We start from the raw sequence: 21,763 nt of genomic DNA, 5'->3' as shown, positions 1-21,763 counted from the left end.
TGGGGTGGTCGTCGGCCAGACGACGTCAAGCTTAGGGGTCGTATTTCAAAATAATTACAATGTTTGTTGTTAATAATGACTGTTCTGTTCTTGCAATTTCACAGTATATAGTATTTTCTGTTTTAGACTTACATTCTACAACTGCTACATCTCTTGAGAGTTTACTACATGTTCTTTCAGTCTGCCTGCAAATTTTTCCTACAAAATTCACTTTCTTCCCATACGTAATCAAAATCGTAATATGAAACAATCCTTAGGTATTTGCAGTTGTGGTCTTTCTCTATCTCTTCTGCAGTTTTTTTATGTATGCAGTTATTATCTTGGTGAATTTAATTACATTTGTTTTACCAACATCTATGTTTGATACATATTTTTTACACGATCTTAGTACGTTGTTGCAAAATAGTAATTTGAGTGCACTATCATAATAACTCCAGGTAATTTCCCTCAAAATTGCTGTTTCCTTCTGTCTACCTTTTCACCCAATACCTCTCGGTCAAATTTAGTTCATCAACATAACCGACCAGAACCATGCAGTCTCTGAACGCAACCCACATCAGCTGCACGCCATCACCACCCGACAAAGCACCCCCACTTACCGAACCCTTCCTTCCATTACCAAGAACCCCTGTCGTTGGCTGGGTCCAGCCACATCATCCATCATTTTATGTCGCCTTTTAACCTTGTACAGTGTCATGTGTTCTTTTGTATATATTTTTACTATTAAATTGATGTTTTTTTGTGTGGGCCCCAGTGATTTGCTAGTGATTATTCACAAACTGTACAATTTCTTTCAATGATAAAAAAAATGGTTTATTGTTTCTTATAAATTTTAAACAATATTAATTTTTCTATTTTCAAAAGTCCATTTAATTTCAGTTGATCATTTATGTAAAAAAAAAAAAAACTAATTTAATATAAAAAATTATCTTTGGTCGTATTTCATTGTTGTTACAGCAGATAGCGCTGTCGTATTTTTTTACTTTCTGAAAGAGCGTCAAGCGTGGCTAATCAGGGTAGGAAGAGGTGAGGAATTCGTAAATTATATTATTATTTAACTAGTGTTTTTTTGTTAATTTTGAGCCATATTTGTTTTTGAATAGGTAGAAAACGTACTTAGTTTTGATATAGAGACTAAATATAAAACGATTGAGAAGTTTTTTTATTTGTGTTAACGTTTGGTTTCGGCCGTGCCTACCGGGATTGTACAGTTTAGTTTACAAATGCAGGGTATTGGATTTATTGTTGCGTAAAATTCTTATATAGTTAGTAGAAGCGCATTTCATTTTGGTGGTTAGTTAGTTTTTTTTGTTGAAGTAATACTTTATATAATGCTCGTTTGTAAGATGTGCTATTGACGTTTGCCGCAGTCGTTCAGAATAGAAAAGTAATTTGATTTTTTTAAGTGATTTTGTAGGCATTAACCGATAACGGCACATTATAGCGAAAACATTAAGCTGGAGTATGTGTTTATAGGGCCAGTTTAAAATTAAATAATTGTGGAGGTTTTCTGAAAAAAAATAGAAATAAAAAAAATGGTTTTTGGTTGCTGCTTATGTTTTTAGACACACGGAAATGTGTGTTTGTAAATATAGACTTTTTCTCCTGCTTTTAGTTACAAATTCGAGCCTTTGCGTACTGGAGCACTATCTACCTGCAGTGTGCTCTGGATAGCAGAGTGATCCAAATTTTCAGTTTAAAAATATTTATTTGAAGGAATTGTTATTAAAAACGTACCATTGTGTGATAGTAAACTTGAAACATATTTGTGTTTTGAATTTAGGTAATGCATTCAGCTTTGTAATATTCTTACAGTGTGGCTTTTCCGTGAAGTAATAATAAAATTCCGAAAATACTTTTTTTGAAAACAAGAGATTTTCCTGTGTTTATCCTGAAAACAGCATTTTTTAATTCCTACTGGTTTCCGAGAAATTTCCATTTATGGGTTACATTAGATAGCCTATGTAGTGAAGCGGCTGTGGCCATTTTGTGCTTTAAATGCTTGGCCGATCCTGTGGTTTTTCATACATAAGAAATTTTATATTTTGTAATTGGATACTACTATGCAATAGAAGGTAAATAAAAATTAAAAAGTGAGTCCCTACTGTGGACTTAAACATAAGCATCAACTCTTGACAGCGAAGAGCCAAATTGTTAGGTGCAATAGTATATTATATGATGCATAAAAGGAATTGTCAATTATGTGTATCAAACGTAATATATATATATATATTTTTTTTTTTAAGCCAGGTTACATGCTATTGCATGTAACAAGTCGGCACTTCGTGCCTCCATAATGCCAAAAAAAAAAAAAAAAAAGTGTGCGTGGAGTCCATGCACACCCAAAGTGAAACTTCTTGCTTATTAGGTATAGTTAGAGAAAAAATATTTACATTTTCAATCACACTATTCAATAAAATGAATGATTCTTATTTATTTGTGCAATTAACTTTAAAAGTGTTTTTGACGTGAATAAATAAATTTTATATACTTTAAATAAAATGAAATAAATATGGTAGCTTTGGTTGTTAGCCATTACGAAAACTGAGTAGAAAAAAACAAGCAGCGTTTTGAGAATTCCGTAGAATCACTGCTGCGTCATTTCTACCTCCCCGGCCCATACAACATTACTATGCTACGTACCTATCTCCCCTCTTTTCTGTCTTCCCATTCGACTGCTAGTGCATGCGTTGGTGTGGCGTCACCGCTGACACTCTTCTTCTCTACTGGTTTCCCCACCACAAATTCCCCTCATGCAATTGGAATTTTTGTAACGCTAGAAAAATATATCGCCCCCCAGCAAAGAAGTTTCACTTCAAAAATCCTTGTCAAGGGTTGATGCTTGGGTTTGGATGCACAGTAGTGACTAGGGTATTTTTTTTGTTCAATATTCTATGAACCTTTCACTGCATCGCAAAATCCAAATAAAAAATATACATGTACTTATGTATCGAGAGCCATAGAATAAAGTTGAGCTAAAACCCAATGGTGGCAGTCACATCACTGTACAGGCTATTTAATGTAACGTATAAACTGTAAAGAAATGTGGCGGTTGCATCAATGCACAGGTAATGTTATTATATATGGTATAAACTGTTAATTCTCAAAAAACCAGTAGGAATGTAAAGATACTGTTATCATGGTAGATACAGGAACGTCTACTGTTAAAAAAAAAAGAATTTCGGAAATAATTAATACTTCACGAAAAAGCTGCGCTGTTAGATTATTACCAAAAGCCCCTAAATTATACAATATTTTGATGGGCCAGACAAATATTATAAATATAATAAACTTACAGTTTAAAAAAACTGCTTTTATCATTTTATAAACTAAAAATTAAAAAATAAAATTTAAATTTAAGTATTTGTCAAACAGCCAACTAATGTACCACAACTCTATAAACTAAAAACGTGGGGTGCTTGATATCATTTATCTTAAATTTTCTTTGAGTAATAACAATATGATTTGTAATAGATTTTCTCTCACTAATTCTATGATATATTCAATACAAAAATTTTAGGATATAGCATTTCTAAAATTTTAGGATGTAGTCATTACGTAAATGGATTTATGAAATTAATAACAATACGGAACTTAAAATTAGTATTGGGGTGCTTCAGGGGTGCAAATCTGTTGTATTAGCAAGTGGGGTCCGCAGAAATTTGCGAGGAGGGGGATGCACGCCCCAACAATTTTGCACGTGGAGTTAACCGATACGTCATATCTGAATGCGGTGCCCGTGTGCTGTACACTGCCCATATTTTGGCCTGCATGCATGCAATAAGAAGAAAACTTTTAAATATACAGAAAGTTTTCCATAAAACATAGTTTTGACATCAAACACATTTCACAGCCACACTTTGTCAGGTGCAGGCAGGCTCTCCTCAGTGAGGGAGGAGCTTCTTAATTCCAGGGGGACCCGGGCCCCCTGACCCCCCAGGATCTACACCAAGGGGTTTTAAACTATTCATTTTTTTTATTTTAGTCTTAAAATAACATAAAAATATTGAATATTAATAATCAAACAAATTAAAAATACCAAATATGAGTGATTAAAGTAATTATTTATTACTATTAACTTAAAATTAGTCATTAATGTTCTCGTAATCTAGTGATTTCAGCTAATGCGTCAACATTACATGGAACTTTTCTTGTTATCTTAGAGCAATCAAGTTCTTGTACTTTGAGACAATCTAGTGACTTTACGCGACTAAGAGCTACATAAGCTTGTCCGGCAGCAAAGAGACGCGATCCCAAATAAAGAACTTCTTAATCTACAGTGCAGCCTTGCATTTTATGCACGGTAGATGCCCAACTCAGTATTAATAGCAATATTCGCCTTTCAGCAGTACGATAGCTGTATTTTGCTGGAAACTGAATGGCTATTGGGTTAATTATATGTACACCATCTGTGCCGAAATCAACACTGACTGTAGGAATGTCAGTATCATACACTTGATCAGGCCAGTAGCCAGATAATTTCAGATATAGTACCCATATTGCCATTAATGAACCCCGGGCACATTTTCTACAGTAACTCGACTTTGGAAACATTCTAAATCGAACAGAATATATATTTTTGAGATTTTCGAAATTTATGGGCATTTTGTCACTCCCTCTTACCCGGGCACATTTTCCACTATTACCCGACCTTTAGGATCGGAAACACTCCAAATTGAAAAAAGTATCGAGTTTTAAAATTCTCAAAATTTCTTGTTTTTAAACACTCCCCCTTGGGTAAAAGTGGACCCTGGGGAAAATTTCCATCATACTCCGACCTCATGGATACACAAAAAGCATGGTTATTACCCATAGCTCGAAATAGGTTTTTGATCTTCTCACCCCACCCTTCACCTTAACGCTATGGTTTTGAGTTATCAAAATATTGTATTGGTAGAGGTTCTTTATATGTATGCAAAATTTCAACACATTTGGACGTACAAAAATGGGTAAAAATGAATGAAAAGATTTTATTATATAGTCAATTCATTCATACGTATACAATTCAAGCTAATAAAAGCGTGGTACAAAGAAGCAATTTCAGTATAGTGTTAGTGTGATAGTAATGTACTAATTTTGTTGCATTTTATTCAGGAAAATGAGCAGCTCTGAGGAGGTGTCGTGGATTTCATGGTTCTGCGGCCTTCGTGGAAATGAGTTCTTTTGTGAGGTGAGCGATTGATTCTAGCTCTGTTTGTTCTTGCTGTAATATATTCTAAAATGTTTGGTGACATTGAATGCTTATTAATTCCGGTCAATCTGTGCCACACCCTCAGAGTTTTACCATAGCAAGTCTAAACAACACAGGATGGAAATGAATTATTGTAATGATGGTGAACTGCAGTAAAATGGTAGTTTTCGCTGGGTGCCGCTCCACAATTCATGTTGAAATTTTGAAAGAAGAAGAAAATATTTCACTTAATGATTATACATCTTGTTGCCATTGTTGGAATAAAAAGTCATAATTTTCAGAAAAATTAAGTGAAATTATTGACTAATGTACCACTTAATTTCACCATTTTAAATGGGCTGTAGGAGTGATTGATTTGACCTTTGAACACATTTGTTAAAAAAAGAAAAAGAAAATTTTGATCTTGGTTGAATTGCCACGTTGTCGTTGCCCATTGTGTTACATATTTTTGTCTAGATGTCTATGACTGTTGTGTATTCTTGCTGTGCAATCATTTGTTACTTTAAATTAAACATATTAAAGAATATTTTCTCAGTTTTATTCACTAAGAACCTCTAACTTTAATAGGTTATGGGCCCAGGAAACTCTGAAAACTGAAGAATTAAGAAAACAGCAAAGAAGAAGTCATATTTTGTATTTTCGAATAAATCACGCTCATATAACCTTAAAATGGAACAAACTTTGAGTGTGGATAAATTTGACGGAAGAAACATCAGGCAATGGAAATTCCAGATAAAATGTGCCCTGAAAGCAAAAGGAATTGATATTTTGATACAAAGAACAGAAGCAAATGCGGATGCATGGCTAAAAAAGGACAGCATGGCTATGTACATTATCACTTCGTCGATGGATTTAAATCAAATAACCCTAATAGAAAACTGTGAAACAGCCTTGGAAATTATGTCGAAATTAGAATCCATATATGAACAAAAAAGTGAATTGAAATAAATGTTAATTCATGAGTGGTTTTACCAGTATAAAATGTCACCAAGTAACAGTGTTGCACAACATATTGCAAAGGTTGAAAATCTCGCAAAGCAGCTCAAGGAAAGTGGTGAAAGCATCAGCGACAATGCTATAATCACGAAAATATTGGGAACTCTGCCTCCTAAATATAGATCACTTAAGCAAGCATGGATGTCGCTGGATTCTAAAAAACAAAACTTGAATAATTTAACGGCAAGACTACTTGATGAGGAAGCTAATATTACTTGTGAAGAAGAACAAGAATTGTCTTTTTTGGTTGCTAATACTAAACTGAAGAAAGAATCAACCAAAAATGAACCTAGTACAAATAGAATTAGCAAAGAGAAACCTGCGAAGCATCGTTTTGAATGTTACAACTGCCAGAGAATGTCGTGCACCAAAGAAAATACATAAGAAACCTTCTCAAGATAAGAATACCATGCTAGCTTTTAATGTAGTTGATGAGTCAAATATAGGCAGTGGTTCAAAGGAAGACACCTGGATCTTGGATAGTGGCGCTTCGGCCCACATGACATATAGAAAATATTTTTTTGAAGAATATACAGCTTGTACTCAGGAAAAATTGACATTGGGGAACAAAGAGTCCATAGAAGTATGTGGAATTGGAAAAGTTCTAATAAAAAGATGTGTCAATGGACAGTGGGAGCTAAGCATGTTACATGAAGTACTACATGTGCCTAACTTAAGAAGAAATTTATTTTCTGAAGGCATGATAACAAGAAAAGGTTATTCCATAGTAAAGAAAGACAGTAATGCTCTAATTTGCAATGGTGATGAAGTTGTGATGTGTGCAAAAATGAAGCTGAACAATTTATATGAACTGGACATTGAAACAGTTGTTCCTGACACATGCAACTTAGTGCAGAAAAATAAAAGTGATATTAAAAAGTGGCACTAGAGATTAGGACATTTAAACGTTAAAGAAATAAAACAAATGAGTGTCAACAATATAGTTGAAGGTTTAAATATTGAAAAAAGTAATGAAACTGACTTAGTATGTGAAGCATGTGCTTATGGGAAACAATCTCGGTTTCCATTCCAGAAATCAATTCGGGCAGAACTACAACCTGGTGACCTAGTATATAGTGACGTCTGTGGTCCAATGAGTCATACATCGGTTCAAGGTATGAAGTATTTTTTATTATTCAAGGATGCGGCAACCAGCTACAGACATGTGTACTTCATGAGAAATAAGAGCGATACTCTTGAATATTTCAAGAAATATAATGCTATTGTGAAAAACAAATACATGCACAGTGTAAAAGCCTTGCATACAGATAATGGATGTGAATACATTAATATTGCATTTAAAGACTACTTAGATAAAGAAGGAATTGTTCATGAATGTACTGCTCCATATACACCAGAACAAAATGGGCGTGCAGAAAGAGATATCAGAACAATAATAGAAAGCGCTCGATCCATGCTGTATGCACGTGACGTATCTTTGAATTTATGGGCAGAAGCCATAAATTGTGCAGTTTATTTGCTTAATAGAACCTCATCTAGCCAAACATCAGACAAAACACCATCAGAGTTGTGGAATGGAGTCAAACCAATTTTGGAGCATGTAAGAGTATTTGGTAGTGAAGGATATGTACATATTCCTGATCAGTTGCTGACCAAATTAGAAAAAAAAAAGTGAAAAGATGATATTGGTTGGATATGATAATACCAATTACAGAATGTTCAACATGAAAACAAAACGAATTAAAGTATCAAGAAATGTTGTTTTTGATGAGAATAAATATCCTGAACAAAGACAGAATATAGCAAAAATATTCATAGAAGAAAGTGATGAAAATGTCCCACAGGATAACTCTGAAGTCATATTCAAAAACGACCCTGCATTGAGTGATAATTCTTTAAATGAAAACTCACTGAATGAGAATGAGGAAAGTATGCTCAGTTGTAACAATGATGACCCTAATTATGAACCATCACAGACCCTCAATGATTCTCCATGTGAACCAATGAATCTGAGACCAAGGAGAAATTTGAATTTAGAAGCCAATAGTGGAATTTGTGTTACCATCATCATTTGATGAGGCAATGAAGAGTTCGCAGAAGAATGAATGGTTGCAAGCCGTTAAAGAAGAACTAAGTACTCATGATGAAAATCAGACTTGGACCCCAGTGAAGCGAGCTGGACACAGAACACTCACAGCCAAGTGGGTATTTTCCATTAAGAGGGGTGATGATGGAAAAGTAAACCGTTACAAGGCTTGATTATGTGCACGAGGGTTCAATCGATTTTGACCAGTAGTCTCGTAGTCTTGGCTTTTTAACGAGACACATATGAATTACGATGGCAAAAAATAAATATATTTCTTGCAGTTTCGCTGGTACCCAAGAACTCCACATGCTATTTTTCTTCAATTTATTTGCACGTCTTTGTCTTTCAACAATTGAAGCTGCATACTTGTTTGTCTCGTGTTTGATTAGTTTTACTACGGGTGCTGGAAAGAAAATCAAAAAGCAGTCAAGGGGTGTGGATGTTTCGTCAAGGGGTGCTGAGACACCACTGTGTTCCTGAAATGATGGCAGTGGTGGGGGAGTATCAATAGGTGACCACCCCAACTCAGCATCAGTGACCATTCCTGGTTCTTTACTGCGTTTTCTTTTACTCCGGTTTGTGCCAGATGTGCCTGGAATATCCGGGTGAACAATGGTGTCGTTTTCATTTTCTACAACAGATATTATCGGCAGGAGTTATTTATTTTATAAATGTAGCCTAAAGTAAAGATATGAATAAAGAAATATTGCTACTGAAATAGGCCTATACTTTTGGAAAATAATAATTATTCCTAACACTAATTCAATCAAGGCTTGAAACAAAATTGTAGTAATTATAATAATGTGAAATAATTATTTCTTCCAAAATACCAATTACATAGCGTATATTGGCATAGGCTCAAACACTATGACACTGCATCAGAGAAAAAATTGAGAGTTCAGCTATGTTGCTGGAATTATTTTATTACATTACATTTATTTTATATGATGCAAATTATTTACTTACTAACTTATGAGATCTCATTTTGTACAATTCCTAAACAAATAACATTTTGTACAAATGCTTACACTCTTTACAGAGCAGAAATGAAATAAATAATTTATCTTACCTTCATCAGTGCTGCTAGGATGAAAATCTGGGTCTGCATCTGAATCGTCCTCTTCCACTTCGCCATCCGAAGCAGAATCGTAAATAAATTCATCTGTCTTATCTCCACTATTATATTCATCCATTTTTCATCACAGAAATATTCCGCCACTTGCCAATACAACTAAAATTCGCGGGAAAATAATTTTACAGCGCAAGTAAAAAAACACCCGCTATTTAGTTACAAAAAGGAATACCAGATAGCAGTAGCGAACAAAACACGTTAGTAGAGAAAGAAAAACGAGTTACGAAGAAATGGAATATGTTACGGCCAATAAGTTCCTAAAAATCCAACAGATAGCAGCACTTATATAAAGAAAATATACAGTAGAGACCCAAGAAAAAGTACAAAAAGCTTTTGCTCGATAATTATTCGTCAGTTCAAATCAGTTCATTTAAATGTGTAAGCCCGAGCGTGCCTCGGGCTTGGGCCGTTCATTACTTAACCTAAGCCCGATACATACTCGGGCTTGGGCTTTAAAGTGTTAACAAAGCCATTGCCCACTCAACCTTTTGTCTTTCTAAGAGAACAAATAATGGATAAGCTGTAATAGTGTAATGTTTAAGTGTAAAATATTTTTTTTTTGCTCACATGATGTAAAATTTTAGTGGAAGTGTTAAAAAAGAAAAAGAAAATTTTGATCTTGGTTGAATAGCCACGTTGTCGTTGCCCATTGTGTTACATATTTTTGTCTAGATGTCTATGACTGTTGTGTATTCTTGCTGTGTAATAGTTTGTTACTTTAAATGAAACATATTAAAGTATATTTTCTCAGTTTTATTCACTAAGAAACTCTAACTTTAATAACATTAAACTATCACTTTAAATTTACAATTTCGCCTAGAAATGTGCTCGCATCTGTTTTGTAGAGGTAATCAAGTGCTAGTGCAGTTTTTCTACAAGATGTCTACAGGTCACAAAAGTCATGAAAAAGTTAGGTAACTGGAGGACTGGTCTCAATATAAACAACAATTGTGCTGGGTCATTAAACTTCAATTTATAGCATTCTTTTGCTAACTTTCATTTAGTTTTTTGACTTATCACTTCAGTTTTAGTCTCACATTAAATTATAAATAGTTGGAGACTGTCCACTTAAGTCATGCTGAATTTTTCTCTGAAAAGAGTTTAGCTTTCCTATGAAAAATTTGGCACATACTGTTTTGTAGTACATTTAATCATATATAATTTAAAAGTACCTTTGATATAAAAAAATTGTAATAAAATTTTATTAAAATGTCCTGATTTAGTCTCGATATTGATTCATCAGGTATTAATTAGTAGGCACCATTGAATATGGGCAGTTAGTCCAAAATTATAATGGATTGAGCTGCACCTTCTTTGAGTTGTAAAAACTAATTTTGGCATTTAAGTGCTTCCCGCCAAAATGTCTACTGCATGATTATTCGTCTGGTGTTTGCTGATTCTCCAAGAGAATTAAAACAATACTAACCCTCAATCATCAGCGTGGCCTTGTAATACTTGTATACAACATATGTTTTAACAGTTTGTTTGGTAATCCTACACAAATGTGGCTTCCGAGAAACAAGAAAATTAATAATTAATTATAGGTTGGTTGAGTTGTGTCTGCTTCATTATTAATACTTATTATGTAATACTTTCATATTAATTACGTATTACTAAAGTAGCTGACCGAACCTAGCCAACCTTTGAAGACTGCTACAGACTTTATAGAAAAATAAATCCACACAAGAATTCTACCAATTAAAATTCAACAGATGTTAAACTGGAAGAATAAAAATAGTATTTTTTTATAATAGAATTTAACTAGTGGTTAGGTTAGGTTAGCTACTGCTACTTTATAAGTACTTTTATAAGTGTGAATGGTTGGTTAGAGTAACATTGAAAATACTGTAAAATGGTTTGAACAGTTGGTTGGAGTTTCCACTATAAAATGCAGTCAATGGACATTATCATTAGGTATAAATAGTATCAAAAAACCTTTTTTTTATCAAACTAGCCACAACTTTAAACATTTAACCATCAGTTTTACTAAGTTCAAATATATAATTACTTATATAGTGTCTTCTATATAATGACCAGTTTAGCATAGGAGTACAACGTGATGAGAATAATTTAAATGTATTGTTCTGCCTGTGTAAAAGTTTGGTATTTCTTTGCACATAACAATATGGCTGTGTGTCCCTTTCCGCAGGTGGATGAGGATTATATCCAGGACAAGTTTAACTTGACAGGCCTGAATGAGCAGGTGCCGCACTATCGTCAGGCTCTGGACATGATCCTTGACCTGGAACCAGGTGAGTAAACAATGCTTACCAGTTGTTATCATGTACATACTTTTGTGTTTAACATTCGATGTGTTTGCTTGGCTCATATCACTTTTTGTTTAACGTACCTTGGTGGTCGAATGAATGGTGTACTGTTATTGGTTTCGTCATATGATTACTGTTTGTTAAAGTTCAGCGGGGATAGAATAATAATATTTTATTGTTTTAATAAGACTACTTCATACACCTTTTTTTTATCATAAGACCTTTTGGATAAAATTTTAATTCATTGAAACTGCTGTGTCGTTGCAGCAATTAGTTAGTGTTTCTTTATCCAAAATTATTTCCAGACAAGAAAAGGAAAAACAATGTGGGTATTACTATGTAGTGTGCTAGCGAGTCTTTGTACGATAAACAAAACAGAATGGTGTAGTCGAGAAGGCTGGTGCTATCAGCATTGGTTTAGCTCTTCATTATCACGTTCCTTCAATTACCACCTACAAAGAGTTTCTGTAATTCTGCTTTGTTTTGACTATAATTAGGTTTCCTAACTTATTTAGAGTAATTGCATTTGGATAAGTGTGACTTGTCCTTTCCCTTGAATATATGGCCAAAAACATGTAGCAGTAGTCATTAAATTTTATAGAGGCATGTATATGACAACAAACATTAAAGTAACTGCAAATATCCGTGTATAACCATGTAATGTAAAACCATATCGAACAATGTAGCGTACACACACATGCACAAGTGTGATATAATGTTCTGTCTATTGCTGTACATCATTTTGAAAGTTCTTCATTTCTCTATACCAAACTTCAAGAAGATGGCTTGGGTTTGAGACACTAGCTCAGCCTGGGCAAAGCAGAGGGTTTTTTCAAGTTTACAACACTTTTTAAAAAAGAGAACTGCTCAGAAGTGAAGAAGTACACTAGAACTTTGATTTTACGAAGCCCAGATTTAATGAAGTAGCAATTTTATGAATATATTCTGAGGAACCATCATAATATTGGAAATTTTGACACCAAAATACAAATACAGTAATCAGAAAGATTTGAAAAAATCAAATTAAAAGCCAATAAATACATTTTGTGTGGGTCTTAATACTTTCAATTATGTTCCTATAAGAAGAACAAAATATCTGACATTCCGTTTTAAAATGTGGCAGCGTGACTCGTCGAGCTAGGCTGGCGAAAGTGGCGACATCATGACGTCATGTCGTATGGGGTATGGCTTATCCTTCCCTCCCCTGGTTAACATTCTTCAAGGCTAAAAATATTTTTAAGGCCCACGTGACAGCCATTTACCGTTAATAAATAAATTCAAATAAATAAATATGTATATTGAAGTGAAACTTTTAGCTGATGGGGCAACAATTTTCGAGCATTACGAAAATTCTGATCGCATGAGGGCAATAATTACGTTTGTGGTGGGGGAAGAGGCGGAGAATGCGTCAGCGGCAACGCCAATTCAATGCATGCATTAGCGGTTGAATGGGAAGACAGCAGAAAGGGGGGGGGGGAGGTATGTAGTTTAGCATACTACATGCTAGTTGTGTAAAGGCCAGTTGGGGAGACTGCAGGGGAGAGGTAGAAATGACGCAGCAGTAATGCTACGGAAATTCTTGTAACAATGTTTGCGTTTGTACACTCCTGTTTCTATAACTGCTAATGATTCACACTACCACATTTTTATAAGTATTAATCATTTTTATGTGAATATTGTGATTGAAAATGTTAAAAAATCGGAGAGACAGGTGTATTTTTATTTTTTTGTATGTAAACACTGATTTGAAATGACAAAGGGATTTATGACCTTGTGAGATAGACTTTATAAGAGTAATTTATGTTTGGTTGGAGTGTTTTTTGTTCTTTCATTTTATTCGGCTGGAGATCATGATTTAACATAATGCCTACAAATAATAAAAAGGCAAAAGCAGATAAGAGATATTATAAAAGACAATGCGAGACCGGCCGCAGCACAGGGTGGGGGGGGGGGGGGGGGGGGGCAGGTGAGCGAGCAGCCGACTGTCCGGTGGTGGAGGGCCAGCGTTCACTCGCTGCGGCCGGAGGTTATTTTTTTCATTGCATTGATAGTTTTTAATTTTTAATGATATTTTATTTATTAAGACAAAGTACACACAGATAATACCATATATATGTGGTTCAAAAGTAACAATAATTATATGGGAGGCGGGGGGGGGGGTGCGGCAAAATCCCCCCCCCCCCCGCTGATTTAGGAATGCAATCCGTGGAACCGTGAGCATACTTAAAATCAGGGTTTTAGTGGTGGGAAATTACCCTAAATGACAAATAGACAATAGCAATGAGTATTGTCATGCTTGCTAGCTCGTGCAGTAGTGCTGTTCACCAGAGAATCATTGAAGCCAGTTGTTCATTTCACAAACAATAACCAAGTGAAAATTTACCAGCAATAAAGAGCACTAGTTGTATCATAGGTTGAATGTGTATACAAATTATTATTTTAATCAAAGTACTTGATTAGCTAGTGGATCACATGTTTTGTGTTACCAGATGATGAACTGGATGACAATCCAAACCAGTCGGATTTGATAGAGCAGGCTGCCGAGATGTTGTACGGCTTGATACACGCTCGCTACATTCTCACCAACCGTGGCATTGGTCAAATGATCGAGAAGTACCAGTCTGGAGACTTTGGCCACTGTCCCAGGGTCTATTGTGAGAGCCAGCCCATGCTGCCCATTGGTGAGAAATGATATGTGACTTTCCATAATAGCACCAATAGTTAGTACCTATTGTACCATATTATATAAACCATACAGTACATATTTTGAAATGTTTGTAGGGACTTTATAGTTGTAAAAAAAAAGCAGACATAATTTTTATTGCAAACTATTATGTATTCCAATTATAATCATGTTAAGATGGATTGTGATGGAAGTCTATTTTGTACAAAATAACACCTGAGTTTTGCATAATGCAATGATTCTTCATTGGAGAAAAATTCAGTTTAGAAGTTTTTATAAACTGTTTCATGCTTTATAAGTTTTAGTACCTTTTTGAAATATAAGTACAGGTTTTAAAACAAAACTTTCTTTAAAAAAAATTGCAGACACTTAGTCTGTTGTGACAGCAGGTTTCCAGGTATATGTGGTAGTTGATTTTGTTGCGAAAATTGTTAATGCATTCTTAAAAGCTTCTAAGAAATGCATATTATCACTTAAGAAACAACATTGCCAAAGTTACTTTTTTTTTAAAATTAGTTTTTTGTTTCTCAATGGAAACATAAGCATTTAGTATCTTCTCATGGTGTGTTTCGCCAAATATCCAACAGAATGTGCTGCTATGGTCATTTTCTAACACCTGCCTTCATACAGTTTCAACATGGTACATAAAGTTTTAGGCTCTCCTGAAAATTTTTCTTTTTGTCACATAGGCGGTGTTTATTAAGCGATGATTTTTTATTATTTAGCTAAGTTATTTTGAAGGGGAAAAATCCTAACATTACAACAAATACTTTGTAGGAGTTCTGGCATTTCTATGTTCAAATAATTTTGCCCTTGTTCTAAAACATGATGAAACTGTTTGAAGAATACTTGAAAAACTTGCTCAGAACTGTACTATATTGTACTAGTATATATGACGGTGACCTAAGCTCCTCTGTACGTAACCGCGATGCTCACTGCGCAGGCTTGTCGGATGTGCCCGGGGAGGCCATGGTGAAAACCTACTGTCCCAAGTGCATGGACGTGTACACCCCCAAGTCGTCCCGTCACCACCACACGGATGGCTCTTACTTCGGCACGGGATTCCCCCAGATGCTGTTCATGGTGCATCCCGAGTACCGGCCCAAAAGGCCCACCAACCAGTTTGTACCCAGGTAAGGCTTTATTTGTGTTGGTGACGTTGTCACACTGTAGTTGTTTGTTTGGAGTGGTCTTAGAAACCTGATTATGCAGACAGTTTGTTTAAAGTGGGTCCTTGCATAAACTAATAAAAAAAAACATGTCCTTTGTTGATGTTAATGTGTTTACAAACTTTTTCTGACATTCTGATAATTCTAATTTTAAAAATTTTTCTTGTCACAGGTATCAAAACAGGATTGAAAACAATTAAAACTAATTACTATGTAATTAATATTAATGTGTAGCTAGTTAATATGGTTAAAAGAATTGCTGTGTCTTTTTTTGCTGTGCAAGTCTGTATAAAGTGCATTACTCTTCCTTTAGCACCACTAAATGATACCTAACTATGATTTTTCTTTGTTGCTTACCTTCTTGCCTAAATACTGGATGTACAGTTGAAACTCGTAAACCTTTTGTGTTTCAGACTATATGGCTTCAAAATCCACCCGCTAGCTTATCAGATCCAGCAACAGGCATCCACCAATTTCAAGGCTCCTCTAAGAGCCATGAGCTACAACAACGGGAAGCGCTAATCTTTTGTGGATAGCAGATAGTAATATTTGTTGCTACCGTGGAATCTGGATGGAGGTGTGTTGGACACAGCACTGACAACCATCGCTGACACCTCCTGCCAGGAGTCTGCATTAATTTACATTTGAAGATTTCAAGTTAAAAACTGATTCTGTTAACTGTTGCGAATCACTTTTTTATGTATCGTATAATTGACCGTCATTGATTAGTTTAAAGTGTCTGTGTTTCAGGCCAGTAAACTATTTTGAAATGAAGAATTTTCATTTTACAACAAAACCAGTTATAATTATTTTTGAAAATTAGTAGAATTTTTTAAACATTTTTTTTAAACACTAGTCCCATTAAATTACTGCCATTATGATGTGCTCTGATTCAAATCAGTAAGTAGTCTTTTACTAATATTCAGATGGTCTTTTTTCATTCTAACATTGCAAACATTCTATGAATTAGTAAGAACTAAGTGTATCCTTATTTTAAAAAAAATACTGGGCTAGTTTAGTAGATGGTCACATGTTTATAAAGACTTGCACAAGGTATGGAATTTTCGGGTGTCTACTGTGTTACAGAAATAAAAATTTGTGACTTTTTCTTGACCTTCTCATGTTTTTTCTTACACTATCACAGATTGTGTCTGTTACTGAGTTTATGTTGCTCTCTTGACAAAATTTGTTTTCCTCAAGCATGTTTAAAATGTGTGGAGTGTACAACAAACTCCAGCCTTTATTAAAACATCAAATCAACATTCCAGCATTTGTTATCTTAAAGGTGATCAATAAATTTGTATCAAAAGCAACATATTTTAGTTATTTAAATAATAATTCATTGAATATGATTGACTTTTTTTAATTTTTTTAGTGACTGTGAAATTTCTTAAGATTGGTAACTTCTTGGTGACTTAAGTGACTGTCTTGATCCAGTAGACACCCTTTATTTACCTTAAGTGGAGCACTTATCATCAGCATTTATTTGGACCTCAACTGTTTTGAGTAATATAAAAATTTCTGATAGCAGTAGGTAATTACCAAGATCTTTAAAGTTGTGACAGTAGACTGTAAAAGCTATAGAAAGGCGGGCACTATTAGTGTTTGAGTATAAACTCATTTATGAGTAATTGCCACAAAATTATTATTTGTCATTGTAGAACAATTATTATTTAAACCCAAGCCACACTTTCATTGAAACCGCAGGATCAGATCAGACACATCCAACACCATCTATCTGTCTGTTTGCCAGACATCTGACCTTGTATTCTAATATGCAAAAAAAAAAAGTAAAACAAAAGTGGAAATATGTAGTCTGGCACAGGGGCGCAACAACGGGGGGGGGGGGGGGGGGGAAGAAGGGTATTTTGCCCCCCCCCCCCCCCCCCCCCCCTCTGAAACCTTGAAGTGGGGGCAAACGGGGGCAAAGAAAGTGCTGTGTAATCAATTTTTAGATAATAAAACTGCTTAAATAGCACCATTTTCCACCTTGAAATACAAATTTTCCCGGGGGAGGACCCCCGGACCCCCCGCTTCAATAGGGGGATCGATGATTCTTTATAAAAAGGTATATTGCCCCCCCTTTGGAAATTTAGTTGTTGCGCCCCTGGTCTGGCACTTCGTTGCAAGCTTAATGAAATTGCAATGGCTTCTTCAGTTGAAAACTTGGTTTGAAGTAAGAAGTTCTGTAGTGTTTGTTAAATTTATGAAGCCACGCTAACAGGGTGTCCACAGTTAGTACTTTCGTACTAGATCTAGTACTTTTATAAGTTTTTTAGTGGTCTAGTACATTTACGCTCAGATCTAGTACTTTTTTTCTTTAATATAATAATAATACAGTAACTCCAATATGTTTTATTATTAAGCATAATTATTTTTAAAAACTATGGAATGTATGTGTGTGTGTGGTGTGATATTTAAGTTAGACCATTGCAATTTCATAATAACTTCCTAAATTGTTAAAACCATAACAGATAATAATTTAGTACTTTTTTTTTTCAAATCTAGTACTTTTTTCTTGCCTAAGTTGGTACGAAATATTTTTTCCTTGTGGACACCCTGCACGCTAATGAAAAATTACAATTGTAGGACAGACATGGAATATTTTTATCCTGTTCAGTCAAAGTTTACATTTAAATACCAACACTTTTCTTAATTGTTATCATGTCATTGTAAAAATGCTACATCAAGTTTGCCATAATATTGACGTGGTTTCTTAATGTTGTAAGTTGTAAAAAAGAAATTGTCGGATGTTTCTCATATTTCCTAGGATGTCTCCTGCCAATGAAATACACTTATGTATGAATCAATGCAACTGTTCAGCGGCTGTGTTAGATTCACCTGTGTGACTCGTGTAACTTCAGCTGTAGTTGTGCAGCCTGTCAGAATTTAAACTTCATAGCACAGCAGTCAGGTTTACCACAGTCACTTACAGGTGAAACAGATGGATTAGTTCTTTCCATTGTGTCAAGTCAGGCTGGTTGTAGGGGTTAGGGGTGCTCCATTGCATTAATGTTAGTGATGTGTCGGTCCTGGTTCTCATTTCTGGTTTGTCGGTTCTCGGCAAATAAACTGGCACCAAGAACCATAAATATAATCCCTGTTAAAAAAAAAAAAACCCTCCTTCACCTTTCCACTTACTGTGAAAAAACGTGACTTCTCGTGAAATGCCGTTATTGTCTCGGGGGACCAACAGACAAAATACTTTTTTAACTTCACTTAAAACCAATAAATATATGCTAGCAGCACCCTGTGTGACAGTGAAAGTAAATGTTCAGAAATCTTCACTTCCCTTCCACCACTCCTTGCCGAATGTAAACAGAAGAGATCTTTGTGCAGAGATCCTGATCCTTTTCGTTTGTCCCTCCTTTCACTACAAGAAAGCAATAATCATTTCAACTAAAAGTAGACCAATGGTAACATTGGTTAAAAATACTTTAAAAACTTATAAACTACACAATTTTTTAATACTCTTCATCTGTAGGTAATGCAACTATTTTTGCAGCTCTATAACACAACTTGACCAACAAATATGTGTTAGTATATTCTTTCAACAGACCTCTGTTAACTTGGAGGTTACATACCTCAACCATTAAAATTTATAATACTTATTGCAACTTGCAGTTATTTTCGTAACTTTGCAATTGCCACCATTAGATTTATTATAATTTTCTTAAAATTTTGTGAACATATATTTATATTTTTTCAAAACAAATTTTAATTGATATGTTTAAATTGAATACTGACCCAGCGAAAAAAAATTGCTAATGCGTATTACTAGATATTGCTGTGCTACAGGATGTCTGGTAAAGTGCTGCTCCAGACATCCGGTGAATGTGAAGCAACTTTGCTACTTAGGGGATAGGTAAAGTGGGGTGCTGATAACTGATAGTCATATTGAACAAATAAAAACACCATCTATTAGGACACAATGCATCTTTGGTGTGACTGGAAATTGTATGAAGTTTAACCTAAATCCAAGAATCTATTTTTAAGAACCCGAACTGAATCTAGGTCCAGGAAAAAAGTAGAATCAACACATCACTAATTAATGTATTTGTGAAGTAATTTGTTACAATTAGAATGATTTACATGATGTACATGTTTCATCAACATTCATAGCGTTAATATACAGAAAATTTTAGCAGAGCAATATTTTGTAGTAAATGTTTGTTGATATTGTTTAAATTTGTTTAAGGACAATGTTTTAAGACCTTTACTTTTTCTGTCAAAACAATTTTTTTTCTTCAGGTTGCTGATTACATGAATTTTTTTTCAGTACCTTTGTATGTTACATATGATAATGCTGTGATAAATGAGATATTGCACGCAATTGCTATTATTATATGTTATGTAAGGTACCGAAAGTAAATTTTTTATTAGACGTATAATTTGTGATTGTAATATTGTACCCTACTTATTTAAACATAGTAATTGAGCATTAAGAACCTAAGAGGCTGAACTCTAATCATGGCTTGTAGGTAGTATTATATTTAGTGTTTGATTTTGTAAATTGCAATTTATTTTGACCTTACTTGTGGAACATAAATAAGTCAATTTAAATGGTTTTAAAGCAAGACCTTTTCAAACATTATTTTGTGACACTATCGAAGCTTTAAAAGAAAATGTTTCTGTGTAGTCATGTTAAAGTGTGAGATGCCTCTGAACAAGCACATCAAATATATAGTTACGTACTTGTAATATAAAAATAAAATGTAATATAATGAATCGTCAGCATTGCACCTAGTTTAGCATTTGTATTTATCATTGTAGCTCTAGTTCCATACCTTAAGGTCATGTTGATCCAAAGTGAATGTCCTTTTATACTTTTCTGCCAATTGGGACAAATTAAATTTTGTGCACTTAACCAATGCATAAGTTGCATTTAACAGTGAGTGAAATGAATGTGTTTTTGTAAAAAGCTGTTTAGCTGTTGAGATTATATTTATATTGAATAATAGATAATAGTTGCACACTGAATCACATAATTAATTCATTTGGAAAAAAAGTTGACTGAACTAGAGTTGAGCTGAGTGAGTAGCTTCAGCTTAACTCTGCTCAAAAGACAAGTTTTTGTACTCGCGGGACGAGATTAAACAATAGTTTCCTTAAAAACTTGATACAATTTTGACATGTGCAAAGAGCATAAAATCACGCACCACTATTGTATGAACACTTTAAAATGAAACCCCATATTTACAGTTTTTCATGATTGAAGTAGTTTTCTTAAAGTATTTTTATGGAATTACACTGCCTGGAAAACTATGACCGATTTTATATTTTAAAACACAGGGTATGTATGTAATCTCAGAATGAACTCGGTAAGTCATAAATTGTAACACAGTAGTGATGGGATTTTTGATACTTCGATACTTGATGGTATCACAAAGTATAGAGTATCGAAACTGTAAGTTCGATACATTTTTTCGATACCGAAATGTTTGTTCATTTGTATTGAATTAAGTTTTGAGTCGCCATCGTACAAAATACAACTACAGTAGAACCTCGATGATATGTTCCCGTTTCATCCATTTTCCCTTGTCATACGCTGATTAATTTTGGTCCCGCCGAAAGTACTATATTTACAATGGTTTACTTTCCCGGAACATACACTTATAAAATCATTAATTTCCCGTTTTTACGAAGCGGAAAAGTCCTAAAATTCACAAATTTTTTTGTTAGATATATTTCTCCTGATAAATTACGTTTTAATTAATGCTTTTATTTTGATAAACGTTCATTGTTTACCTTTGCAAACGTAAGAAAATAACTTTATCGCACCATAGATATGGATAGTATCAGGAAGACTGTGCACTTCGCTAGTAGCATCTATGGCCAGCACCAAGCGAAACTAGTGGCGCAAACTAGCAATGATTATGAAAATAGTGCACGCGCTTTACAAATATTTTGTGCATTCATTAATCTTTGAACTGAATATACCCGTTTGTTATTGTTTTCTTACGATCAGATTGTTTTGTATTTTAAGTTTCTCAAGTTAAAATTTTATTGAAAATTGTTCTGTTGCATAAAGTTGTTTGTAACATGAAAAAAAACAAGCAAAAATTTCTGATTTTCTTTTTACAATAGCCTAATTTTTTTATTTCTTATTTAGGCTTGGTGACTTTTCCCCCCCTCCAAGAAAGGACTTCAAACATTTTGTAAGGCCATGTAAGGCCACTGTTTCTCATGTCAGCTTTACTTGATTATGGACTGTATTTTACATTTCTGTTGGTTTTATTTTATGTATATATAATGATGAATTAATATCTTTCATTAAT

General features: G+C 34.3%; 1 protein-coding gene across 4 annotated transcripts; it reads left to right on the top strand.

Moving 5' to 3' along the window:
* Nucleotides 1-940: 940 nt before the first annotated feature.
* Nucleotides 941-20,236, top strand: LOC134534777 (casein kinase II subunit beta). 4 transcript variants are annotated; one of them, XM_063373351.1, is made up of 6 exons: nucleotides 941-1,026; nucleotides 5,095-5,170; nucleotides 11,516-11,618; nucleotides 14,123-14,314; nucleotides 15,260-15,449; nucleotides 15,899-20,236. In XM_063373351.1, the coding sequence occupies exons 2-6, from the start codon at nucleotides 5,099-5,101 to the stop codon at nucleotides 16,005-16,007; spliced, it is 666 nt and encodes a 221-aa protein (XP_063229421.1). In that variant the 5' UTR covers nucleotides 941-1,026; nucleotides 5,095-5,098; the 3' UTR covers nucleotides 16,008-20,236. The 4 variants fall into 4 exon arrangements, with proteins under 4 accessions (XP_063229421.1, XP_063229424.1, XP_063229422.1 ...); XM_063373354.1 differs by having other exon boundaries at nucleotides 1,024-1,230; XM_063373352.1 differs by lacking the exon at nucleotides 941-1,026 and adding an exon at nucleotides 1,078-1,293.
* Nucleotides 20,237-21,763: the final 1,527 nt, after the last annotated feature.

Source organism: Bacillus rossius, chromosome 8 (assembly GCF_032445375.1).
Source record: "Bacillus rossius redtenbacheri isolate Brsri chromosome 8, Brsri_v3, whole genome shotgun sequence".
Lineage (NCBI taxonomy): Eukaryota > Metazoa > Arthropoda > Insecta > Phasmatodea > Bacillidae > Bacillus > Bacillus rossius.
Note: the sequence above shows the minus strand (reverse complement) of the source record. Positions and strands in the feature narration are given on the sequence as shown.